Source organism: Cololabis saira, chromosome 15, assembly GCF_033807715.1.
Source record: "Cololabis saira isolate AMF1-May2022 chromosome 15, fColSai1.1, whole genome shotgun sequence".
NCBI classification, from domain to species: domain Eukaryota; kingdom Metazoa; phylum Chordata; class Actinopteri; order Beloniformes; family Belonidae; genus Cololabis; species Cololabis saira.
The window spans coordinates 15,522,008-15,549,885 of NC_084601.1; the positions used below are offsets into that span (position 1 = coordinate 15,522,008).

Here is a 27,878-nt window from a genome sequence, read left to right on the forward strand (position 1 = left end):
CTCCGCCGTCACAGCTCTGACAACAGCAGGGACAGCGGCTCAGACGTCGGCCCAAACTCCACTCATCCTCCGGTCCTGACGGTCCTGACCAGTGACAAGGGTAAGCCTCTTTATTTCCCGCTAAAGCAGCGTGTGTGCCGCGGGGCTCGCGTGTCGTCGGTCCGGCCAGGAGGACGTTTATCCGGCGGAGAAAGTGACTCGACATGGCCTCGTCCACGGGCTAGCGTTAGCGTCCTAGCTGTGTGTGAGGACATAAACCTAATCTGTTCTCTGGTTTCTGCCGGCTGAGCTGTCATTAACCTGCTTTTGTCAGATATCCACCGCGAACGCGTCGCGCAGTGTCCGTGTAGAGACGTTTATAGCAGCTGGATCGATCATCGCGATCTGCCATAGTCATGTTTCACATCACCATCATTATTATTATTATTATTGCATCGTAGTTGATCCACTGTTATGTCATCGACAGGGTTTTTTTGTGTTTATTTTAAATGGTTCCTGTCCAGACGAGGAGTCTGCTGCAGACATTCACACCTTGTTTTACATCTTCATCACAGGATCTATTCCAGCATGTATAGTCCATGTTCCAGACCAGATATCAGCACCACTCAAGGTGACAAAACTTACTTATTATTTTTGAAAATATCCATGTCTGTAGATGATATTTTGGTATGATAACCCTTCCTGAGTGCAGGGGCGAAAATCCCGTTTCATAGTTGGGGGGGACAATAAACAGTAAAATTTTAGAGAATAAATCCAGTGGGGGACAAGGAATAAAAGTTCTAGCCTTCCTTTAATACAGCATTTTGACATTTTCAACTCTATCTCGCAAACAGGCAGAAGACCTTTCTTAGAGTAATACAAAACAATGGTATTAGGTGGAAGGTGGCAATAATACAGCACATCTGACATAATACACTGCAAAAACCCAAAATCTTAACAAGAATATTTGTCTTATTTCTAGTTAAAATGTCTCATTTTTGGTTAAAAAAAATCTTATTAAACTTAAAACAAGACTCATCACTGGAAAAAAACAACAATTTTCACCTGTTTCAAGTAGATTTTCACTTAAAATAACTAAGTAGAAAAATCTGCCAGTGGAACAAGATTGTTTTGCTTATAAGATAAATCTTGTTCCACTGGCAGATTTTTCCACTTATTTCAAGTGAAAATTTACTTGAAACAGGTGAAAATTGTCAAATAACAAGTTATTTTTCTGGTGATGTTTTAAGTGTAATGAGATTTTACTGTTCATTATTATTTTCGATTTCGGTTTCGGCCACAAATTTTCATTTTGGTGCATCACTACTAAATACTACTGCATTGTTCCAAAATTATTAATTCTGTCTCAAATTATTCTAGGGGGGGACAGCTTTACTAATGGGGGGGACTTGTCCCCCCTGTCCCCCCCGGGATTTTCGCCCCTGCCTGAGTGGCAGCTGTATCATAGTTATCAGCTCATGAAGTTCATAAAATGACATTTTAGATGTTGGTGCATATCCTGGTTTAGACTCATGTACAGGATATCTGTCAATGTTTCACAATATTGTCTTTGGTATCATTTTAAGCATTCATTCAAGCTAAGATGTGAATCTTTCTGACCAACATTGAGGTCACTGCAGTCCTTTAAACTATAAACAACACACATTTTTCTATCTACACACTATCTTATAGCCCTGTGTCATCTAGGAACAACAGAGACACAAAATACAAAAATTTGAATACTCGCAGGACCATAAGGATTCAGGAAATGCATCACATCTTAGCTTGAATGAATGCTTCAAAGGTACCCTTTAAAATGATACCAAAGACATTATAGTGAAACATTGACAGATATCCTGTACATGAGTCTAAACTAGGACATGCACCAGCATCTAAAATGTAATTTTCTGAAAGGGGTGGGTAACTTCATGAGCTGATAACTATGATACAGCTGCCACTCAGGAAGGGTTATCATACCAAAATATAATCTATAGATGTGGATCCTTTCAAAAATCATAAGTAAGTTTTGTCACCATGAGTGGTACAAGTGAAATTTTGGGCTCTGGCCCATGGACTATGTAAAAGTCAGCTGCCCTCCTGCAGAGCTGCTTATGTTTGAGCTGGAGGGCTAGTTGCAAACCATTAACACTCCTCTGTTTGGGTGTTTTCATATGACCTAAAATATGGAACAGATATTTTTTTTATCCCTTTTCCCAGATAAGCATCAAAATCCGATGAAGTTTCAGGTCACAGTTGATGATTTAAAACAACATTTATGGGCATGAATCTTCATGGGATGTAAAAACACTGTATCATCTTTGTATTCAGCAAGATAGTCCATTTACTTCTTTTGGGTTAATAAAGAATAAAGGTAGAATAAAAAACGAACAACAACTTGCGCTCCATTTGTATAATACATTAAATTAAATAATTGTCTTTCCTTAGGCTGCCACGTCTGGGTGAAACAGCACGCCTTCATGCCACCATGGAGCCACCGTCTCTGTCTTGACTGAACTCCAGAGCCAAAGAGGACGCATTATTCCCAAGATTTTACATGCAAGGCAAAGCTTTTTTTCACAAGTTCATTTTGACTGGTAAAACTATGGATGCCACATTTTTAGTGTTTAGAAGTATCATTGAAATCCTCCATACCCATCTACAAACAGTAAAGCTGCATAAACTACTGTTTTACAGTAGCAATTACACTCATTCCCTGAGAAGTGTTTATTTTAACTGTAAAGTTGTGAAGCTGAAGTTTCCAGGTTTTGAGACACGCAAGAAATTTTATGAGATTTTTTTTTTAACATTACTGGCTTCTGTTTCGTTTGGTCACACAGTATTGTTTAGTGTAGCTACATGAGCTGTACAGTAAAGTTTTTGCTGTGTGTTCGTGTGTCTTTCCCTTTACTGTTACTGATGACCTGTGTACATATCCTCTGCCATTTTTCCCTTGCAGACAGATGAAGTGACCCACACGGTACCATGTCATCATTCCAGGTGGTGGATTCATCGCCTGGCAGCAGCGTCAGCATCATGGAAACATCCAACTTTGCCCACGTCATTTTCCAGAATGTGGGAAAGAGTTTCCTACCCCAGGCACCCTTGGAGTGTCGTTACACCTTGACCCCTTACATTACTCCCCACCCCAAAGACTGGGTGGGCATTTTCAAGGTAGTGCATACACACTGCAGCTGCTACTCACTTCAAGCTTCAGCGTTGAGTGTATTCGGTCAAGACAACATCTTTAGTAGTCTTAGATACTTAGTTTGCCATCCGTTGCACAAGTTTTTGTGATTGTGTGCTATGGTCTCATTAATCGCCCATAGGTTTGCACTTGGCACATTAACACGTACATCCGCCCTCACATTAATGAGTCTACTCTTCAATACATGTCTAAAACGTTACCACAGGCTTTGGTGTGGTGGTTCTGCATGCAGAAAGAGGAAGAGTGTACATGGTGGGCTGGTTGCAGTAGGTCTCAGTGGGGGAGCGGGCAAACATTTGGTGCTCTTTATGAACCACTCTGATTCTTATTAGGACTCCTTTTCCCCTCACTTTACATGTTGACTCCCCTCTGTCTTTCCATCAGCCTTTTCTCTGCTTCCTGCCAATCAACCCCCACTTCTGTACTGCTCTTTTATCAAGACCATCAAATCTCACACGTAATTAAGAGGAAATGTGAACTAGGAAACTTTATGTCTTGTAAAGTCACAAGACAAACATTTTATCGTTGTTTAAGAACTGACTTCAAATCCACCAGCTCAATTAAAAAGGAATAAAGATGCTGAGTTTATTTGGAAAAAGGACGATTGGAAAATGTAATTATGGTAATCCATGCTAATGAAATGTGTTTGATGTTTAGCGGGGCATGCTGGGGAACAAGCAGACCACACTTCTTTAATCCGTTTTGACGTAGATGACTGTCTTTTTTGTGTTCGTAAAGACTTATTTGATAGTAGTGACACCTTAGCAGTGAGTATGCACTTCATGTATTTAAGAAAGAATTAGCCAATTTCAGCAATTTAAAAGATCAATCTTTTTGTGTTTTACAAATAATAGTCATTTATAGTAGAAAAAAAGCTCATGCCAGTAATCAGGACATATTTTATTTATGTATTTTTGTTAGGCTTTGGCTGTTTGGAAGGTTTTATGTCAGTATCAGCAATTTCTCATTCTTTTTTCTTATATTCACGAGTCTTTATTTTCTCCCAGAGGCAAAATCTTTGTGCTGAGATGAATGAGAGAGAATATTTCCTTCCTCTTTCACTTACCGGTTATGTATATTTGAAAGACAGAAAGCGTCTGAGCGATAAAGCAGTGTTGTCTTAAGAATGACTCGGATGGTAGTAACTTATTGAGTTGTGTACAGACGCCCCCTAGTGTCTGTGGGCTTTTGTGCAGCTCAGAGATGATGATGGCTCTGGTGCAACAAACCTGTGCAAAGAAGACAATGCCCTCGAGCAGTAACCACATATTTTGCATACACGATAAACAGCAGTAGTGTTTATTCCAAACCACTTTGTCATATTTTCATATATAACCTGTTTCATTGAACCCATTTTTCTGTCCATCCCTGTTAAGTTCATACATGCATACAAAACCCTTAAAAACTCCTTAAAAAGAAGATAGAAGGGAGGAAAGAAAAGCACGGGGGTTTTTAGTTCTGGCATGTTTGTTGGGTCGACAGGGAGAAACCCGTTGTGTGAGCGTATAATTAAAGTGTCATCATGCTGTCCCGTCACACTTTGGCTGAATGATTGATAGCTGCTTTGCCTGTGATTATTTTATAACATCACTCCTGTGTTGGAATGCTATGCCACGCCGAACCAAACGTCAGTCAACCTCACTCTGCAATTAGTTGAATTATTGATGTCTTTTCTGTCTTAAGCAAATACACGTGAGCACACAAGCAAACTTGGCAGGAGGCCACTTCAGCCCTGTTTCTCACCGAGATACTGGTGGAGGTGGAAGGAATGTTCTTGGCCTAAGTTTTCATGTTGAGTATTACCATTTGTTTGGAACAGCATTATACTCAGTATAATAAGCTTATGGGGGCGAAAAAAACCACCCTGCAATTATGTTTGAAGCAGGAACATTGAAATATTTAACAAATAGAGAGCTCCCAAATGTTTTATCTGGGATTGGGCTGTTATGTCTTGTATACTTGAGTGAAATACTTGTAAATGCATTTATAATTATCCTTTATTCCATTTTTATTTGATATTTTCAATTTTACAGGCATATTTAAAAAAGAAAAAAGAAAATAAAAAAGTCTCCTTTAAAATTAAAGCCCTCCCACTGTTTTTATCTTTTTATTATTATTATTATTATTATTATTATTATTATTATTATTATTATTATTATTATTATTATTATTATTATTATTATTATTATTATTATTTTTGCACAGAGTAAGAAAGTAGGAGCTTCACAATTAATATTATATTACTACTGTATGTTCAAGCTATCAAAAAACGCCTTGTGTCATGTTGAGTCTTTTTTTTCTTTCTTTTTTTGAATGCGAAAGCATTACTGTCCCGGTGGTTAAGAAAGGCACAATTCACGTTATGCCATGAACTTGTATCACATATGTGAGTAAAAGTTATGCGTTTGTGTGAAAATCTGGACGGGGAAAGATTTATGATGCAACATCGGACTAACGCTCGCTTATCTGTCCCCTAACCAAACTTGAAATTCAGAAAATTGTAAGTCTCTCCCAATTTTTTTCTTTCTTTTTTTGTGAGAAATGTCTTCTTTTTTCTTTCTTTTTTTGTCCTCTTCTCCCTCCCCTTCTTAACTCGTATGTTCTCCACCATGTCCTGTTTGGTTTTGGGTTGCAGCTGCCTCCCAAGTCTGCACATGTGGGGACAGAAAGTACAGCCCCCCTCTCCCACCCCATTCTCACACCTTTGCTGGCCCTCTTTTTGTGAGAAGGAGGAGGTTTTGTGGAGGAATGAGGGGACATGGTTTTAAACGTTTCCCTTCTCACATTGAATCTTCCACAATCTTGGGGGAAAAAAATCCCTTCAAAGTGTAACAGTTCAAAAAACTCCAACTAGTCTTCATACATGTTAAAGGAAATATATTTTTGAACCAAGTATTTGCCAGAGTAATGTTTAAAGCTGTGCTTTTTCTCCTAAGGGTCTATTTTTGTATATATAAACATATATATATTTATTAGCAGATTTTCATTTGTGTTCATTCTGTTTCCTCAGGTGGGTTGGAGCACGGCCAGGGATTACTACACCTTTCTTTGGTCTCCAATGCCTGAAAACTATGAACCAGGAAGTACCGTTCACAGGACTGTGGTGTTTCAAGGTACACGATGTAAACCGCTGTACAGACCTAGGCTCTTCCAGAGTAACTCCTCCATTTTACAGTGCATATAAAAACCAGCACTTTTATTTAATAAGGGAACATAACCGCAAACGGCGGCCTGGGACCCAAGCACCTCTCAAACCACACACACACAAACACAGACACATCTACACACGTTGAGGGTCTGAGAACTGGTTTTACTGGACCTGGAATGGTCAGATATTACACAGTGAAAATATGAGAGCATGCTGTGGTGTGTTAGGAGTCCGTAAAACCGGTTGGCTGCTGCTGGATACTCTGCACTTACTCCGACTGCCTCAGAGAAACAGGCTCAAGCGCTCGAAATGAGGCACTCCGAGTGGAACTGCGAGCCGTTTGAACTGTCAAGAGTTTAACAAATGATGTGTTCTGTAACACGCTGTAAATGTGTGACACGAGACTACTTTAATTGATTTAATATTAAAGTAAATGGGAAACACACTGGCTTGTATTTCTGTCTGCTGCAGGTTATTATGTTCCTAAATCCGACGGGGAGTTTTACCAGTTCTGCTATGTAACCCACGCCGGTGATATCAGAGGAGCCAGCACCCCCTTCCAGTTCAGGCCAGCGACGCCCACCGAGGAGCTGCTCACCGTTACCGAGGACGACAACAACTCAGACATACTGGTGGTGACCACCAAGACCGGCCTGCTCGAGGTACACGACCACGCAACATCAGGACAGCTGTTTTTCTAGTCCCCACTTCCAAAGATGAGCTCTGATCTGAGTGTGATTTTATGTCTCGTCACGTCCAGACAGCTGCACACGGCCCTCTGCATGTCATCATTCAGATGTTTGATTTTATGTACAGAGTTAATGACAGATCTTGTCACTGACTCATCCAACTGGAGGAGGATAAAACATAAAAACAATTAGGTAAATGTAAAGGATTTTTTTTTTTTTTTTAAGAGGGGGTTAGGTTGCAGTAGGGATGGGCGGTACGGACTAAAAAATGTATCACGATAATTTCTGGCATTTACCCCGATAACGATAAAAATGACGATAAAAAAATACCAATTCAACTCCAACTTTTTAACTATAAATCTATCACCACATTCAGTCTTTGGAGCCAAATCACTGCTCTAAAAGATACTAAATACTACTAAACGTCATCAATGGGAATTTATCGTTTGTTCTTTCTTTCTTTCTTTCTTTCTTTCTTTCTTTCTTTCTTTCTTTCTTTCTTTCTTTCTTTCTTTCTTTCTTTCTTTCTTTCTTTCTTTCTTTCTTTCTTTCTTTCAGGCTCATTTCCTTCCTTCCTTCCTTCCTTCCTTCCTTCCTTCCTTCCTTCCTTCCTTCCTTCCTTCCTTCCTTCCTTCCTTCTTTTTTCCCTTCCTTCTCCCCTTTCCTTCCTTCCTTCCTTCCTTCCTTCTTTTTTCCCTTCGCTTCCTTCTTTCCTCCTGCACTCTCCTTCCTTCTTCCCTTCCTCTTTTCTCCCTTCCTTCCTTCCTTCCTTCCTTCCTTCCTTCCTTCCTTCCTTCCTTCCTTCCTTCCTTCCTTCCTTCCTTCCTTCCTTCCTTCCTTCCTTCCTTCCTTCCTTCCTTCCTTCCTATAAATCAGCTTTACACAAAAACATCGGGAATTTATCGTTTTTACCGCGAAATGACAAATTCTTATCATGAGGAATTTTTTTGACGGTATATCGTGAACGGTAAAATATCGCCCATTCCTAGGTTGCAGTGGTAACTCTGTTTGGAGAACCAGGGAGAACATTGATGGCAAACTAGGCTAATAGTTATTCCCAATGAGCATAAATCAAATTGTATAAATATCCCAGAAGTCAAAGCGGACACTTTAGTCTCAAACGTCTACACGAACCAAAATCCATGTTACCTAGCAGCACAGAAATAATGGTGGGACAGTCTGAATAACATATATCTCACACGACTTTGTTATGTGGTGAGGTTTGAGTTGAAGTACGTGGCGCTTGATATGGAGTTACAAATGCAGGTGAGACGCTTAACTAGTCAGGAGTACACACAACCCCGTTTCCAAAATATGCATCTTAAGAAAATGAAACCAGAAAGTTTTTTTTTGTGTTTTTTTTCCCTCTTTCTTCTGTCCGGCAGCGCGTGGAAGAGGCACAGCAGGAGCGCAGGGAGTTGCTGAAGGCCATGCGCCTCCTGCAGGAGGAGAAACAACAGCTGCAGGAGGAGCAGAAACGACTGGCCAGGGAGCGGGAGCAAGAGAGGGAGACGTGTTGCCTGCTGCGGACACACAACCAGGTTGGAGGGAGGAGGGGTGGGGAGGAGGGAAGCAACGATAACGAGAAGAACGAGACATTATGTTTTTTGTAAAACAAACAGTTTCAGATGAAGCTACAGAAATAATTCCAGTTTTGAGATCAAGATTGAGGTTGAAACCGTTTCGATATGTTTGCACGTGTGTATTTCTATTTAAGTGTGTGGTGTGTGTGTGTGTGTGTGTGTGTGTGTGTGTGTGTGTGTGTGTGTGTGTGTGTGTGTGTGGATGGACAACCATTTGTACATACATATGGAGCCAGTTCCTCACCGTTGATCATAGAGCTAAAACTTCAAAGGCCTACATTTATGAATAATCTGTATCTGTGTTTGACAGACACACAGTGAGCTGCTGTGTGTGTGTGTGTGTGTGTGTGTGTGTGTGTGTGTGTGTGTGTGTGTGTGTGTGTGTGTGTGTGTGTGTTGTGTGTGTGCATGTATGTGTGTATGCACACCAGTCTCTCACTCTTTTCTTTAATGACCTGGCCCACTGGGCCAGAACGGAACAGGGACACAGTTTTCCTGGGCATCTGGCGTCAGGGACGATGCCATCGCGACCACAGAGTGAACAAACATGACGTCAAACGCACACACACACACACACACACACACACACACACACACACACACACACACACACACACACACACACACACACACACACACACACACAGTGTCACACTCGCCTTCAGCTCCTGCACCACAGGGCCCCTGTAATGTGCATTCGCACACGCACAAGCGCACACAAGCACAAGCACGCTCATTATGCCACCCGCTCGCGAAACCTTTTAGTCTGCGTGTGGAATGAGAGGAGGGTAGTCCACAAAACCGCCTGTCTGAAAAAAGAGTCCTGCCCAGCCTCAGGGACAAACACCACTCAGTCACGCGATTCAGCGGCCGCCGCTTTCCTGACTGCTCTCTCTCCGTCCTCCACTCGGTGTTACTTTTTAAGTCTTCCAAAGTTATTTTATCGGCATAAAAAGAAAAGTTCAATTTCAAACAATGTAAAGAAACCTCAAGATCAAACCTCTGAATTGACAACCTGTATTGACATGATCTTGTTCTTGACTATGAAGATGAGAATGATTCAGATTTTAGTGTTTTATGAGTTGCTCATTTGAAAACGGTAGCTTGGCAAACACAACTCAGGGAAGCTCAGGGTTGGAAGGAGAGGGGGAGGAGTGGAGGGGGGGGTTGGCAGAGAGAGGTGGAAACACTGAAACTTGCCAGGAGTTTCGACAGTCTGAATCCAGTCTCGCATCGCCCCCTAGTGCAGCTGCGGGGCCTCGGCCCTGCCGTCGCAGCGGGCTGCTTTCAGTTAGTGCGCCGCTCTTTTTTTACGAAGGACAAAATCGCCATAAATTAAACGGTAATACGTGCGCACACTGCTATTACCGTGCTGCTTTTCATTCAACAGTCATGTCCATCTGTAGGATATACGACTCGTGCGAGTAGGTGTGTGTGTGTGTGTGTGTGTGTGTGTGTGTGTCTTTTGCCAAAGCATTTACAGAGGGGTGCGTCAACTCGTGGCGCTCTGATGAAAATATCCTTTGAGTTTAACATGAAAACATAAGTACATATTTTGTGGCTGCTAATTTTACGACTACACTTTTTATAAGGTCTTTATGCACTGCTAAAGTGCTTCCCCAAACGCCAGCCGTAAAAATCATACAGCGATCTATGCAGAGCCAAGCCCAGAGGGAGACAGGTCTGAGTGCGCGCCGCCGTGGACGGGCTGCTGCAGCCGTCCTTGACTGCAGCGGTGTGAGCGTCTCCTCGTTTGCAAGTGAGAAAAAGAGACAGAAAAGTGTGTCATCCTGTTGAGTGACGGCCGTGAGCAGAGGCATGCTGCTCTGTCACAACCAATATTAGCTCTGGGTGATTTAAAGTCCTTCAAGTTCAGACAAAGCGTTTCCTCATCAGGCACACCACACCGAGAAAACAGACCACATGTGATCATTTTTATATTATCAGGGGTTTGTTCCTGGAAATGTGGTGGTCATACTTCACAGCACTGCGCTGCTACTCGTTTAATTGATGCTACTAAACAATTAGTAGTTGCACATCCTGAACATGTGATTCACATCCATCAATGCTCACAGGAGTCATAACTTAGAGCTGCTGATGTACGGGTGATAAGAAAAGGCTTTCCAGATGTCCAGAGGGGGAATCCATTCATTCTATTACTCTAGAAATATGCAGAGGGTAAACTAAAAGTAGAAGCAAATATACGTATGACTATATGTGTAGCAGGTTCAACATAAACAGAGAAAACATGAAAGAAATTCCAATTTCCAAGCTTGCTTTGGTTTGGTAAGTGTTGCATAAGAGCAGATCAGACAAATACAGACCTGTTTGGTGGTACAGTATCAGACCTGTGTGAAGTATTATCTGTTATTAATGATAAGGATCACATAAATTCAGAGCTAATTCTAGCAAGTTCAGCCCCCCCCCACTCTACTGATTGTTGATTTTTACTATGAAGACTGAAAGTGCATGCTTTATGATATTTGTTATTATTATTAAATGTTATTAAAAGGAGAGCACGCATTTCAGTGTGTTTATGCACCTTCAGTTGTTTTGTATGTAATTTCTATATTTAGTGGAGGAAAGCGGTTCGGCCTGCTGCTCCAGCTGCCGTGATTTCTCCCTTGTCTGTTCCGTAGGAGCTGCTGCGCTCGTCCCAGGGTCTGTCGGAGGAGAGGGAGGAGGTACGGAGGAGACTGACTGAGGCCAAAGACCGGGTCCGTCAGCTGGAGGAGGATCTTCTGGGAGTCACCCAGAGAGGCCTGCAGAAAGAGACAGAGCTGGATTGGTGAGTGGAGGATGCTGACACGCAATCCTGTCTGTCTGTCTGTGTCCTCAACATTTTTATTAATTCACTGATAGGTTTATATTAGGAATGGGCGATATTTTACCGTTCACGATAAACCGTCAAAAAAATTCCTCATGATAAGAATTTGTCATCTCGCGGTAAAAACGATAAATTCCCGTTGATGATGTTTTTGTGTAAAGCTGATTTATGGTTCTGCGTTAAATCCACGCACAACGTACGTGAAGGAAGGAAGGAAGGAAGGAAGGAAGGAAGGAAGGAAGGAAGGAAGGAAGGAAGGAAGGAAGGAAGGAAGGAAGGAAGGAAGGAAGGAAGGAAGGAAGGAAGGAAGGAAGGAAGGAAGGAAGGAGGAAGGAAGAAAGAAAGGAAGGGAGAAAGGAAGGAAGGATGAAGGAAAGAGGAAAGAAGGAATAAAGGAAGGAAGGAAGGAAGGAGAGAGAAAGAAAGGAAGGAAGGAAGGAAGGAAGGAAGGAAGGAAGGAAGGAAGGAAGGAAGGAAGGAAGGAAGGAAGAAAGGAAGGAGGAAGGAAGGAAGGATGAAGGAAAGAGGAAGGAAGGAATAAAGGAAGGAAGGAAGGAAGGAAGGAAGGATGAAGGAAGGAGGAAGAAAGAAAGAAAGAAAGAAAGAAAGAAAGGAAGGAAAGAAGGAAGGAGGAAGGAAGGAAATGAGCCAGAAAGAAAGAAAGAAAGAAAGAAAGAAAGAACGAACGAGGAAAGAAAGATTCCCATTGATGACGTTTAGTAGCATTTAGTATTCTTTTAGAGCAGTGTTTTGGGGGCTCCAAAGACTGAATGTGGTGATAGATTTATAGTTACAAAGGTTTATCGTTATCAGGATAAATGCCAGAAATTATCGTGATACATTTTTTAGTCCATACCGCCCATCCCTAGTTTATATATGTCATGCTTTTGTAAAATATATATTGATTACATGCTTTCCATCCATCCACATCCGAACACATGAGCAGATTTTACTAACATCAAGTGGGTAATTCCGGTCTTGCACTCAGTTGATAATTATTGCTTAAAGTGGCTACTTTGTTTATAAACAATAACAAAACTGACAAATGGTAATTAAAGAGATATTCCCTCCGGTTAGATGCTGCAAAGGAGCTCTGGTCTACATTGAGTTTCCCCCGCGCCTGTTGTTTTTTGTAAGAATAGATTCCAGACCTCCCCCTTCCCGGCCGCCTCCTCCAGCTCTTCCAGGGGAATACGGAGACATTCCCAGGCCGTCCGAGAGACGCAGTCTTCCCAGCAAGTCCTCGGTTTGCCAGTCAGACATCCTGGAAACACCTCCTCGGTGGTGACCAGGAGGAACTTTAACCAGATGTCCAAACCCCCTCAGCTGGCTTCTATAATGGGGAGGAGAAGTGATTCTACTCTGACTCCGTCCCGAATTAGTGAACATCTCATCCTTTCTCCAAAGGAGAGTCTCTCCACCCCTCGGGGGAAAACTCATTCAAGCCACTTGTGTCTGAGATCTTGTTCTTTCCGTCTCTTGCCGCAGTTCCTGACTATAGATGAGAGTACAAACGTGGGTGGGAATTGCGATCGTATCCAAATTCCATTCACATGTCTCGGGCTTGAGGAATAGGGTTGAATGCCTTCTCTGAATTGGACCATGTAAACTGGCTGGGCAAACTACCATTTCCTAACAAGGGCAAAGCCGTGGTCCGGTGTTCTGAGGCCAGGTATGAATCCTCCTGAATTATGGGTACAACAATCCATCAGGCTGTTCGTCAGCACCCCTGGATAAGACCCAAACGTGGAGGCCGAGGAGGTTGATTCCTCAGCAACAGGGGCGAAAATCCCGTTTCATAGTTGGGGGGGACAATAAACAGTAAAATTTTAGAGAATAAATCCAGTGGGGGACAAGGAATAAAACTTTTAGCCTTCCTTTAATACAGCATTTTGACATTTTCAACTCTATCTCGCAAACAGGCAGAAGACCTTTCTTAGAGCAATACAAAACAATGGTATTAGGTGGAAGGTGGCAATAATACAGCACATCTGACATAATACACTGCAAAAACCCAAAATCTTAACAAGAATATTTGTCTTATTTCTAGTTAAAATGTCTCATTTTTAGTTAAAAAAAATCTCATTACACTTAAAACAAGAGTCATCACTGGAAAAAACAACAATTTTCACCTGTTTCAAGTAGATTTTCACTTAAAATAAGTAGAAAAATCTGCCAGTGGAACAAGATTTTTTTGCTTGTAATAAGAAGATAAATCTTGTCCCACTGGCAGATTTTTCTACTTGATTCAAGTGAAAATCTACTTGAAACAGGTGAAAATTGTTGTTTTTTTCCAGTGATGACTCTTGTTTTAAGTGTAATGAGATTTTACTGTTTATTATTATTTTCGATTTCGGTTTCGGCCACAAATTTTCATTTTGGTGCATCACTACTAAATACTACTGCATTGTTCCAAAATTATTAATTCTGTCTCAAATTATTCTAGGGGGGGACAGCTTTACTAATGGGGGGGACTTGTCCCCCCTGTCCCCCCCGGGATTTTCGCCCCTGCTCAGCAACACACGCTCCCGTCACTCCTCTTAAAAAGGGGGGACCACCACCCCTGTTCTCCAATGCAGAGGCCCTATCCCTGATATCCAAGCGGATATCAGACGCCTGTCAACCAAAACCCCCCCACAACATCAGTGTCCTGCTGCATTAGAGCGTCTTGACTGCCTCCATGAATGTCTACGTAGTACAATGATACTGAGGCTCAAAGACGCTGAACACTTCCTTTCAACCTTGCAGTCTGCGTGAGCGCTTGAAGAAGCTGACAGCCGAGCGAGAGAGTCTCGAGAACCAGCTGAAGAACGAAAAGGACGAGAGGGATCTTTATAAGGTTGGAGAAAAACTTTCCACATGGAAAGGCTGACAGAGTGTGTGTGTGTGCGTTTCTGTGTGAATAAGGTCTCCTTCTCTGCCGTAACACCTGTTTCAGGCCCACCTACGTAGCACTGAGCTGGAAAACACCAAGCTGAGTGCGGAGCTGCAGATGCTGAAGGCAGTGGAGCTGAACAGGGAGGTGACCATCGCTCAGTTCCAGGAGGAGCTGGACCGGCTCCGGGCCTGTGTTTCCCAACGAGACAGTCTGGAGAAAGAGCTGCTGGCACACAAAGCCGACAAGGTAACTACTGTTTTTTTTGTTTTATTTTTATCGACTCTGAAACATCAAGTAGTAAAAAAGTCGTTTTTTAAACTTCTGTCTTGATCTTCTTAGATAAATGAGTTCTCATACAAGATAGTTGAGTCCCTTGTGCTTGTGTTTAGGCGGAGCTGGCCCGCGTGCGTGAGCAGCTCCGTCAGGCTGAGGAGCAACTCCAGGCCTCCCGGCAACAGGCTTCTCTACTCGCCGCAGAGCTCCGTGACTCAGCCAGCGCTCGCGACCACACAATGACTGAGCTGTACCGAGCCCGCGTGGAGGCCGACAAGCTCCGTGCCAGTCTGGCTGATGCTCAGGCCGAGTGCCAGCGCATAGAGAGTCAGCTGGATCGGATGAGGAGCACTGCACACAGGGAGGTGGTCAGTGTCCAACCTTCTTTCTCTCCCAAATGTCTTTCAATCCTAAGTTTTCTTCATATGAGAGCTATGAGTTACACCTGTTTGCATTTTGAGAAAGCACTTTTTTGTGAGTAATCACAGAATGTGTTTTTAACTGAGAGCCAACTCCATCGTCTTGTGGTTTTGTTTACATTCTATGTTTCACGTGGATGTCCTTCTCTTTTCCAGGGCGTTGGCACCAGCGGGGACGTGACCCCCAGCATCATGGTGGTGTCGGAGGCCGAGGCGGAGCTGCAGAGGGAGGTGGAGGAGCTGAAGCTGCGTTTGCACATGGCCGCTGAGCATTACAAGGAGAAGTACCGGGAGTGCCAGCGGCTCCGCAGGCAGGTGGCCAAGCTCAACTCCACGGAGTCGCAAGGGGTGAGCGCTGACATTTACATCTCAGTAACTTGCCGCTGCGTATAACAGCAGCATTCATATTCAACTGATGCATGCTTGTTGATGCTTTGCAGGAGTCGAAGAGGAATGCATCCACCGAGACGACACCGGAGCCACTTACTCCCAGTCCGGACTCGCCCACAGAAGGTGTGCATCCTCATGTGCAGAAGTGTAGACACTTCATTAACGCCCTATTCAACTGGAAATGAGACATCCCTGTTTATTGAAATAGCCAAGTTTAAGAGAACCAAGTCTTGTTGCAGTGAATAAAATATTTGTGAGTTAGTTTGAAGGCTTTTAACTTAAATCATCTCCAAAATCATTCTTTAGAAAATCAGTAATATGAGTAGACGTGTTTTAATATAATGAGTGCTCGAGAAATATCAATTACATTCAAATGATAACCAAACACTGCCAACCGCCTCAAATCCATTTTGCAGTGTTGATTTTGAAATGGATGAGCCTGTAAAATCTAAACAGACAGAAAAACCTCATCTCATCCTGATGCTCATTAAATTTAAATGGTCTGAATTGATATTGTTTTTGTTTTTTTTTCCTTTTTAAACAGTAAATATCGCTACTGCAGCACTACAAGAAGCCATGGGGACGGCAGTCAGCCCAGAACTGCAGAACTCCACGTACGCCGATGCTCCCTCCATCTCAGAGATGGAGAGAACAGAGAGAGACAAGACGCCAGAGGAGAGTCCCGGTGTAGAGACTGACAAGGAAGTGAAACAAATGGAAGACGGCGCTAAGGAAAACAGAGAGAATGAAAAGGATGAGCAGAAGCAGAGCTTGCCAGAGGACAGCCTGAGGATGGCGAGCTGGGTGGACGTGGGGAAGGAGACGCTGTGCGCTGAAGAGAACACCAGCGAGGACGCTCCGCTGAAGGCAGAGGGAGGAATGGATGGGGAGAAAGAGAAGGAGCAGGAGCTGCTGCTGGCGGAGGTGGAGGGGAGGAGCCAGGAGGAGGCGGACAAGGAGCAGACGCGCTCGGTGGAGGCAGAGCTTGCAATGATGGAGGAGAAGTGGAAGGAGCAGTGCGCCATCAACGAGACACTCAAACAGCGGCTGGCCAATGAGGAGGAGCGATTCAGAGTGAGATACATACGCACACGTGCACTCAGGGATGATGGGGGATCACGGGTTTTTGCACATGGTCATCAATAAGGCTAATAAGGCGTCACATTTGTTCCATTTATGTGTCTTTCTGATTTAAAAATGAAGGCTAAAATGACTAAATAACTGAGTTAGATTTTTTTTTTTTGTCTTTTTACTCCAAAAGAAAAAGCTTACTGTTGCAAACAAAGCAGCAGCTGCTGCTTTTGAACATCTGTTGCTCAGAAGTGTTAAATATTCATCAGTGTTGATACGATAATAGATTTAACCTGATTAAACAGGTTACTGCATATTTTATTTGGATGGTTACCATGGGCGTCAGTTTGATTTCAGAAGTGCTGGGGACATTTACCATAAACCTGAGTAAGGTTTGAAAAGTGCTGGGTACGAGCTAGGCCCATTACTTCCGAATTGAGGTTTCATGATAAATAATAGGCATTGCATTAGATGATGCGTATTGACGCGATATTGTCCCCATATTAAAAGCCATCTGCCCCGGTCTTATTTAGGTCGTCAGAAACATCATGGGTTGGGACAATTCGTCATGGGTAGGCCCTATTCGTATTTCAAAATCCGCATTTCAGTACAAGACACGATTTCGGTAATTGCACAGCCCTTGACACACCAACAAATCTCAGACAAACCTCGACCAAGCAAGAGCGCATCAGGAGACGTAGCCTGGCAAACAGCCCTTGCCCTTACAAAGTTTTCAAACATTGCCAGGCTATGAAACGTCGGGCAAGAGTGAACGAGCAGCAACCCCTCTGTGAAATAAGTTTTCATTAATTGTCTTTTTTGTCTATCTCGCCTGATATGCATCATGAACACTGACGAATCTTCACCTGCAACACCAGCTACTTCTTTCATCGCTCGTTACACTGTAACAGACTGCAGACCGCAAGCGCAGTGTGTGGGAGCGGAGCGGATTCAACATAGTTGCTAAGGCAATGGGGGCTGATCGCAAGCGCATTCATACAAGGAGAGTGAAAGCAGAGCGGAGCAAATAGTCTTTGGTTAGGAGAATGCCATGATATACAATTATAGTTTTTGCAGAGTAGTCTGTTGCATGCATGATGCACAGACTGGTCAAATCAATACATCCACATATGGCCGAGCGCTGTACCACAATGGGATGTTGCAAGCATCCTGGGCTGCAACATTGTTGCAAACATCACAAAGCACACACCCCCCCAGGGGTAGCCTGATTACCATCCACTTCCAAATCACTTCTGTTCGAGACTTGCTGAAGGCGTTGCGTCACTAGGAGGGCAAGGCCTGGCTAGGGGAGGGGCGTTCTTGAGCAGCTTCTGAACCAAAATTCAGCTTCTGCACCAAAAGCGGCGTTTGCACTTTCTCTACTTAATTTATTTATTTATTTTTTTAAGTGGTGGGGACAAATCTGCTCGTCAGACAAAGTGGTAGGGACGTGTCCCCACCGTCCCCGGCGGAAATGACGCGCCTGATGGTTACAATCACATTAGGAGCCAAATATCAGTTTCGATTTTGAAGGTTTACATATACATATAGTATGTTATATTTGGACAGCACGTGATTTATCAGCTGAAGTTTCATAGTTGGAGTAGTACCCTTTTAATCTGTCCTTCAGCAACTAAAATGCAGGTCCACTTGATATGTTTACATTGTTGTCTCGCTGACGGTGAGATCAGATCATTGACGACGTGCACAGATGAGTCTCTTCCTTCTGGAGAGTTCTCTACTTGATTTGGCCATTAGCTTCAGAGCGTCATCTTGATGAATGATGAAATGTCTGTCAGGCCCACTCCCATGCTTAATGTATGGATTACGTCAGGGGTTGCTCTTTTTCAGCATAATTATTTTAGTTTTTAGTTTTTTTTTCAATCACATTAACATCAGTGCGATTGAGTTTGGCTTCAGTTCTTTCTATTCATATGTAGATCCGTCATGACTATGACATTCTAACTGATCATTATTTGTCTTTTAAATAAGTTTAGTCATTTTGTTTTTTGTATTTTTTTAATTTTTCTAAAGTAAAAAAAACATTTTATTCAGTTAATTTGGATTTTATTTATTTAATGCTAATTCAGAATGAAAAGCCATCCTTTTCATCTAGAAACCCAACATTTGGGCAGTTTCAGGAAGGAAACAGGAAGAAACCTCTAGTAGAAGCAGATGTACAATTTAAATGCTTAGGAGAGAAAAGGTGACAAAGAAATAATTGACTTATGCTCTCCCTTTTTTCTTTTTCTTTGTTTTCTTTTTTTTGGGGGGATATTGACACCAAACATTTTAAATTTGCATTTTCAGTGTCTGCATTTAAATAAATTCTGATCTGCCATCAGATTCTCGCCTTATCAAAATGTAAGGTTTCTGAAAACTTCTCATAGCACACGTAGCCAAATAAAATAGCAATAACAAAGTAACAATTTGCAATGTGGGAAAAAAAAAATGCAATACCGAAAGATACTACACAAAAAAGTAAAAAGAACAGTATTGTAGCTTCAAGTTAGGTATATTTCCTGTATATAACTTATTTTGAGCAATTATGAACAATTATCTTGTCCTTTTTTTGACTCCTGATGCAGAATGTTGTTATTATTTTATTATTATTTTAGTAAAGCATAAAATGTCAAATCAATCAACCAGTTTCTGACATGTGTTTTGTAAGTATTTGGCCCTCTTTAATTTCATAGGATCAAAGTTTTTGGCTTACAGTGATCAAAATTTACGTGGGCTTTTTTTTTGGCAACGCACAGCATCATAAAGTATAAGGAAATAGAGAGGATTGACTCCAAATCGTGATAAGAGTTTATGAATTGGTCTTTTGATGTTGATGTACCATTTAAATCTCAAAGCTATTTTCACCCTTTAAAGCAGTCAGTATTAATTATACACGCAAGCATGATGCACGCTCTGGTTGTGGACCGTGGACACTGTATCTATTCTACAAATGAGCTGATGCATCTGCCAGTTCTTGAAAAGACCTCTTGCAATTTGTGTGCGAGCCTCTGCCAGAGTACTGAGTGGCATTTAATCTCAGTGAATGAGTGTTTGTTTATCGACACGATAAATACAGCTCTGCCTTGACTTTGATAGAGTCTGCTGTCTGCGGCAAGTGCCAGGGGCCCTGAGCTGCTCTTAATGGCCCCGAACACCGACGAGAGGGGCAGACGTAGGACTCTGAGCTTTACGGCTGTTTACATCAGCCGGCTCGCAGACAGACAGGGGGAGAGGACAGACACAAATGCACGCTGGAGCAGACTCCCTTCACCTGAACTTAACCCGCTAATGCTGCGCCGTAAATTCAGGAGAAGAGGGGAGAGCAAGAGAGGACAAAAGGAGACGAGAGAGAGTAAGTGGGGGATGCAGAAGAAGCAGACCGAATTTAAGAGTGATGAAATCAAGACGGACAGACGTGAAGCAAAAAGAGAAACCACAGCAGAGGAGGGGGAGTTTGGAGGCTTTGAAATGGAGTGAAATAAGAGACGAGCAAGCAGCTTGCAATGTAAACTATCCCACAGGGTCAGTTCTGTTACAGAGTGATAGATTTATGATGATCCCCTGACCCGCTTCATCTTCCTTTGAACACTGACCTGGTTTTTTTTTGGCTTTAGTTATGTGTTTTACAGTAAGCCCCACAAACCTGACGCTGCACCAGGTTAAATAGGAGCCAAATGCTTTTGCTTAGCTGAGTGCATCCATACTCGTATTCTTGCTCATCAGTTGGCACAGACTGGAAGCCAAGAGGATGATGTGTGGTTTGAAGACATCTTATCTATCTAGGAAAATGCATGATTATATTGTGGTGTTTCTGATTTATTTTTCTTTATTTCTTTTGCACATGTGCAGGTGCTGATGGCAGAGCGAGCCAGCGAGGTGACCGAACTCAAACAGAACCTTGCCCAGGCTCTTAGAGACAAACAGCAGCTACAAGAGGTAAAACTGCAAAAACTAAGCTTCATGTTCTTCTTTTCTGCTAAAACATTGCAACTTATTGGCGGATTGGCAAAAAAAAAAGAGGAAAAAAAGCCAAAAATCAAAAGTAAAGGTGAAGTGAGTAGATGGCATCTAATCACTCTGTGGTCAAATATGAATCTGCTTACCTCGTCACATCTACCACATCAAGTGCGATGTTAATAAAATGTTGAGGATATAAAAAAAACAATCACTCGGGGGTGTGGGGGGTGAAGTCATCATCAAGTAACGATGATCTCATGTTGCTTTTACCGTCATAAAAAAAAAGAAAGAAATAGAGGGGACCATCCCATTTTGAGGAAGAGAAGTTAGCGAGTTCCACCGCTTGGTTCTGGAGCTGAAACTGAGCTGCAGGCGATTCAGGACGGACTTCAGGATATCTGTCGTAGTGTTTGAGAAGCTGTTAGTTGTTACCCCGGCGCCTCAAGGCGATGTGGAGTCATTTCAGAGGACTGGCGGACACAGGGCAGCGACTAGGGGTATATTGGAGGTAAAGTCTTTTGTATCTTCTCATTATTTAAAAGCCGGTTGTTGGTTTTTTAGTTTTATCGGATTGATCAGATGTGATTCTGTTGTAAGCAAAACCTGACTTCTAGACATGAAACATAAAAAACACATCACCCATCAAAATTCATGTGTAAATTAATTGAATAAATTTAAATTTGGTGTGCAAAGGCCTGGCAGTGTCAAAAGTTAAGTCGACCATGTAATAATGCAGCTCAAACCACCTGAAGTTGTAAAAAAAGTGATCAGTCTCTTAGTGGAGGAATTTGGCCAACTCTCCTTTTACAGTGTTGCTTCTTTCATTCATTTATTTTTCGCTTGGCACTTTGTCAGTCTGTCACCTCGGGGCAAACATGCTGGAAAGTGTAATTGTGGGAGGGCCCTCTTGAATATTTTCCGTTTATGAGTAATCTTTCTCATAGTCCAATGATTGACTCCAGATTTGAAAAGAAATGACCTCGTAATACCTCCCAGATTGATGAGCAGGAACTGCCTCTATAAAACAATCACTGATGTCTTTCCTACTTGGCATTGTGTGCACACACCTGAAGGTTACTGGCCAGCAAACTTTAAAATTTTACCTTTCAATAGAGGTCTGTACACCTGCTGGGGATCAATGAATTGAGTATATTTAATAATTAGCACATATCTTAACTCTTATGAAGCAGTCGGGATGTACTTTGTGCACTTCTTTTTACATTTTGATCTAGTTTTTACTAAATAAACATTGACATGGTCCTAAATTGATTATATTTAAGACCCATCGGGGACCAGACGGAGCTTATATGCAGTTTTTCTGCAGCATCTGAACTCTTTCTGCAGCTTTCTCCTTCCAACTCAACACTCCCGCCCCCATCCACTAATTAAAACATCTATACTTGCTTCTTTTGCCCTTCAGTACAGTGACATTAGACAGTGCAAATGCCACGCTACGTGTCTGTTTCACCTTCCCAACCCTGGTTTAAATGTTAAACCTGATAGGAGCGCACTAATTAAGTCATCAAGAGAGAATATCGGGGAGGAATAAAGGAGAGACACAACCGGAGAGAGTGAGTTCCTCTATCCCCGTAAAGCCATTGTGGAGGGAGCCGGAGCCTGACACCCATTACAGTAATGAGTAGGCTACTAATGCTCTTGCTTTAGATCTAGTCACAAAGGGCAGAAACGGTGTTTGGGGAAGCCTCCTGTAAATTGAAAGTACTTACTCACCTTTCGGTTCCAGCAGTGAAAATGTTTCCCGCGGAAATGCAGACTGAATGAAACCGATGCTGATAATGACCGCCTTCTGCGCTCATAACACTGGCACATTCCACATGTTGAGGAATAACTGAGAAAGACGAGAGGAAGTCATGTATGATTTCATGAAGAACAAAATGCTGTAAATGTAACAACAATATGCAGAAATAGTGGCACCTATATAAACAGAGGATTAAGGGAAAACAACATTTTGTCAGAAACTTCTTTTAATACAAACTAGACCTGGAGGAAGTAAGGAAGTAAACACAAATGACACCTGATGACACCCAGTCCCGTTTGTATCTCCAGGAGCTGCAGCGTTATGTGTCCAGGCAGCGGGAGCAGGAAGCCGGCGTCCAGGGTGCAGAGGTGAAGCAGCCGATGGTGCTGCGCTACCCCCTCCCCTACCCCCAGGACCCTTCCCCTCCACCGCTAGTTCCACAGAGGCCCGCGGAGCTTCAGTACGGAAATCCTTACTCCACCGACACCACAGGAGGTGGGAGGAACTCAGACTTCAGTCTTTCCTGCACCTGTTCTCTCTCCCTTCAATTCTGATGGTCTGATGGTCGAGCAGCGATAACCCTCTCCCATATTATTGTAATTACAGATCAGGTGGATGTGGTGCCGTCTCCTGAGCACATGTCACGTCCTCCCCCCGAGGCTCCTCCTCCCTGCGCGCCTCCATGTGCACCTCCAGTCACGCCGCCCAGCCCCGGCCCCGGAGCACCGGGCTGGGACCGCAAGGTGGTCTGCATCCAACCGTCCCGCAGCTCGGGTTCGCCAGAGAGCGCCGAGCACCCAGCAGAGGAGTCGCAGCAGGTCAGTAGCAACACAAACACGGCAGACAAAAAGTAGGTTTTCAAAATAAAAATTAAAGCTGCAAGCAGCGATGAACGGGCCCTCGCACTCATGCCCCCCCCCCCCGGTTTCGCCCCACATTCCTAGGTCAATAATTCTATAAAAAGTGCCTTTGCTGTTCACATAAAACTCAACTTATCATCATAAGCATATCAGAAATGACACCACCCACGAGTCTTTATGTCAAACCATTAAAAAGTTATTGCAGAAAATAGGGACTATCAAATATGGACCAATCAGATGAAGGGGGGGGGCGCGCTTTTTGGCGTCTATCGTCGCCACGGTAACGCTTTTGACTGAGAAAAGTAATGCCCGTCGTCGCAGGATGGAGACGCACATTTTGATGTATAACACACCTGGGTGCACGTTATGGTTCGGGCCGCATTAACGGCCGAAGAAATGGCATAAATTGCGCCAAAATTACACGATTATTTCAAAATGGCCGACTTCCTGTTGGGTTTCGGCCATGGCGCCAAGAAACTTTTCTATAAGTTGCGACATGATACAGGTGTGTACCGATTTTCCGTCAAACCGTATTGTGGCGCTTGAGGCACAAAGTTTTCTAAGGGGCGCTGTTGAGCCGTTAGGCCACGGCCTGGCTTGCGTGCAAAATTTGGTGACTTTTGGGGCACGTTTAGGGGGGCAAAAAGGCCCTCATTTCGTCGGAAAAATAAAAAAAAAATAATAATAATCTAAATAAAAAAATTCCTACAGATACAATAGGGCCTTCGCACTGTCAGTGCTCGGGCCCTAATAAAGACTTAAAACTATTTTATTTAAAAGCTGAACATTAACAGTTTTTTTAAAACATACCTTTTTTTTTAAAAAAAAAAAAAAAAGGGCAGGCCATCAAAGATATCAAAATATCAGGACAGAAAATCTTCATATAAACAAAAAATAAATAAAAGAAAAAGAAAATTAAAAAAAACTGTGACAGTTTGGTCGATGTTTGTGACCAAACTGGAAGAGAAAAAAGGGAAAAGGGTTACAGTGGGCTAAAGAGGCGCAGCCAGGCTCTGGAGGATTGGATGACATTGATATTCAGTGTTGAATCATGAACCCAAGGAGACTTTCCTCCTGGGACAGACCCCGGGACACGTACAAAGACGACTAACCCAGGAGAACAAGCACATTTCCACACAGTCACTGCCGGTTTGAAGGTTTCGTGTCAGGCAGGTAAAGGAACGGGGAAAATTACAACTCACTTTTAAACGCTGTAGCCTTTTTCAGGACAGTCAAACATTTTTCCACAAAGCAAAGCGCTCACATGACGAGGAAACAGTTTGAATCTCTCAGTTGTTTTAAGAGTTTATGGGAGAAATGGACCAAGACGGTGACCAGAAGCTCGGCGGCCAGACCCCACGCTCCAAAGTGGATCTATCAGCTGTTACAGGAGAAAGTTGGAGCCTGATTGATGCTGACTATTAATTAGTGAAGTTAATACCTCACAGAATCATTCCATTCAATTTGAAAAGGAAGCTGACATTACATCAAAACATTTCTTTTTTAAATTTTCGCGGTTTTATCACATTCCAGTGAGCTACAAGACCATCGTTCATTTGTCCTCAGCTATATACACATGTGACATCCGCGGTTCAGTCCTGGTCTTTTCCTATTCTGCTTTGACTGTGTGTTTCTCAGCCAGTGAATTCTTGTCTCGACCCCGCCTTTGCTGCACCTCCGACTGAGAGAAAATGAGAAAATACAGGCTGCCCTTAAAAGTGGGAGCTTTGAACTCATTTGCATAAAGCTGAGATTAATGTCATTCCCCTAGAGCTCAAGAGAGAGGGATAATGAGAGCTGGGAGAGAGTAATTAGGAGGATGTTTTGCATATGAACACACCTGAGATCAGTCTCCGATTGTCAAATTAAATGTTTTTGGCTGTTTTATAAGAAACCTGAACAGAAAAGAGTGTTTCCTTTAGTTTTTTTTACTGTGTGCATTTACGTCCTCAGAGCCATTTCCAACCTCCTCCTTTTTTTAAGCGATTGGCTGTTTAGGAACCTACACAGTTCTGTGAATGATCAGATTTGTTGTTCCACCCCTTTGTGCATGTGTTAAAGGTGGGCGGTGGAGCTCAGCAGTCATGTGATCATCAGTCCAACAGTCGCAGCGAGGCGAGGAGCAGCTTCTGCTTTGACTCCAGGTAGATTAATCAACACAAAGACCATGTAGTGTATAGTTCTGTAGTGAATGCTAAATGCTGTCGATGACACATTTGGATAGGTTTCCTCGTCTATGTGATCAATTTAAATCATTTGGAGACAGAAAACAATCTGGCTGATCACATTTGGGATGATAAAACCATCATTGATCCAAGTCGATCCCAATGCTCTGCACCCTTTGGGGGACCCTATAATGTATACACAAAAAAACCTGCTATACAATAGTCATGCATCAAGATTATTTTCTGCATAAATCTGTTAAGTCCTGCAGCTCTGGTCAAAACTAGCAAATATTCAATAATTCAGGTTAAAATTGTGAAAAATGATTGATCATTTGGTAGATCAAGTGGTTCAAGAGATGAGTGTAGAAAAAGGCAAAAGGAAACAAAAAGACACAGCTGTATGGTGATTTTTATTGTAGTTTTTTGTGCATGTACATCTTTAGTGTGAGGGTCTCCGGAGGGAGGTAAACTTCAGATCTGAATGTGTTAATACCAGGACTCAGCAGCTGCTTTTTTGATTGTTTTTGAGGGAAGAAATACTCGATGTCAGTAGTTGTAATTTGGTCTGAAGATCAAATATATTCATAAACGGTGTGACTATCATGACTTGGCCAAAAAGGCTTCATTTCTTTGAAGGGGCCATTGCTTTTTGTTCATCCGCCTCATGATCTCACCTAGACTCGCTTGTGTTTACATCTCCCCCCTGTATCCCTCTCTCCCCTCCTACGTTTTTCCTCTTCTCCAGTAGCGACGTGCACAAGCGCTGCCCGCTGTGCGAGGTGATCTTCCCGCCACACTTCGAGCAGCGCAGCTTCGAGCAGCACGTGGAGAGCCACTGGAAGGTGTGCCCCATCTGCTCCGAGCAGTTCCCCCTCGACTGCCAGCAGCAGCTCTTCGAGAGGCACGTGCTCACACACTTCGACGGCCACGTGCTCAACTTCGATCAGATTGAATGAATGAATGAATGAATGAATGAATAAATGAATGAATGAATGAATGAAGGACGTAGAGGACTGTGCCGGAAACGTACGGCATCGATGGATGGATGTTGTCAGCTGTTACTCGATTTTTCATTTGGGGTCCGTTACGTTGTTTTGTTAATATACAATCATTAGCACTTCTTTGCAAAGTTAGAGGTGTGAAAGAATGTAGTTGATCTATCGATTAAAAGCCGAGTATGTGCTGTGGAGGATATTCCACAAGGTTTCGTAGCTTTCGCCTGGAAACACAGTGAGGAACATAGAAATATATGAGGATAGTGCCATTAATGTTTACTTTTGTATAGTTTTATGCTCATTACAGCACCTTTTAAAGTGCATGCTCATCTTCTGTAATTAAAACTAAAAAAACTAAATAAAAAAAAATGCCCTTCTAGAAAAAGTCCTACTTCTCCAACTATGACAGGAGCCTGATTTGTGGCTTTGAAGAAAAAAAGGGAAATATTATTCCCCCTTAAACTAACCCAAACACGCTTACCGTTCAGTAGTAAAGCAATCAAGTCTGTGTTTTTGTTGGGTTTCTTTCTTTAAGGTCAACGAGAGAATTTGAAGCTCGGCAGAGGCGTAAATGCAGAATGGGAGCTGAATGTGTACATATATCTGTAAAACCATGTGGTGGAGATTGACTCCAATCCTGCTGTATGTTCAGTCACGTGATGGAGAAAGAAACCCCCTCAGTCAAAATCAAAGGTTTTACATATCAGGACATAATAGTAAAAAACATCTGGTCCTCACTAGGCATTGAAATGAAAATGAAACCTCAGATAAACAAGAACACATGACTTAATACATCACGCCATGATCTATTTGACACAAACTAAGCCATGAAGGAATACATTGTGTTCGTGGTGGCAGATAAGCAGGAAGGAGTGTGAGAAGAAACCAGATGCTGGAATCAACTGATTAATGTTGTATATGTCGTGTGTTCAGCTGAGGTTTATTTGCCTCATTGAAGACCGATCATTTTTATTTTCATGTCTTATAAACTGTAAAACGTTGATTTTATACGGGGTGGACTGCAAGAGTTTTGTAACGATGTGACATGGCGTAAACCGGAACGTGTCAGCACTAAACTTAAAGGCTTTATTCTGAATGTACTGTACATAGAAGAAATTCAGTCTAAATTGTGAAGAGACCTGTGAATAACTGTCGTAACCCTCGTCTCCCCTCCCTCATGTTTTAAACAACGAAATGAAGGGCCAATGATGTTTAACTTCCTGTTGTGCACTTTTATCACAAGCAGCTGAGCTGAGAGGCGATGGATCATGTTTCCAACCCACCGCCTGCAGGATGCTGACTTATCGACACTTTTATCGTCATGCACTTTTTTTTTTTCATTTAAATTTGTATTTATTTTCGAAGTGTGGAAAGTTGCTGCTTTGTGTGCCCTGATGAGTGAATGTCATAAAACTATTTTCTCGGGGCTCCAGACCACCACCGCTGATCTGACTCTCTGTTCGTTACTAAGTGGTTCTAACAGTGTTCGTATTCAGGCTTTAAAATCTGCACATGCCCACTAATCTGCAGGCCGATCTGTGTACGTCATGTGTCCTACCCTGCAGTTTTCACGTGTGAATGTCATGAAGGTGGTTTATGTGTGTATTGCAAAGATCTTTATGAATAAATTAAGCTCGTTAAAATGCATTTTTATTGTCCCGTTTTCCTTGATTTGTG

General features: G+C 42.6%; 1 protein-coding gene across 5 annotated transcripts; it reads left to right on the forward strand.

Annotated features, from left to right (window-relative positions):
* On the forward strand, positions 1 to 27,828 carry tax1bp1a (Tax1 (human T-cell leukemia virus type I) binding protein 1a). Of its 5 annotated transcripts, none has more exons than XM_061742761.1 (18): positions 1 to 100; positions 2,425 to 2,540; positions 2,936 to 3,150; positions 6,195 to 6,297; positions 6,804 to 6,994; positions 8,407 to 8,562; positions 11,244 to 11,392; positions 14,180 to 14,270; positions 14,370 to 14,555; positions 14,699 to 14,950; positions 15,158 to 15,349; positions 15,442 to 15,514; positions 15,936 to 16,465; positions 20,315 to 20,401; positions 22,490 to 22,676; positions 22,788 to 22,999; positions 25,103 to 25,185; positions 25,952 to 27,828. In XM_061742761.1, exons 3-18 carry the CDS (start codon positions 2,962 to 2,964, stop codon positions 26,160 to 26,162), a joined length of 2,892 nt encoding a protein of 963 aa, XP_061598745.1. In that variant the 5' UTR covers positions 1 to 100; positions 2,425 to 2,540; positions 2,936 to 2,961; the 3' UTR covers positions 26,163 to 27,828. The 5 variants fall into 5 exon arrangements, with proteins under 5 accessions (XP_061598745.1, XP_061598747.1, XP_061598748.1 ...); XM_061742763.1 differs by having other exon boundaries at positions 25,955 to 27,828; XM_061742764.1 differs by having other exon boundaries at positions 15,954 to 16,465.
* The last annotated feature ends 50 nt before the right edge of the window (positions 27,829 to 27,878 follow it).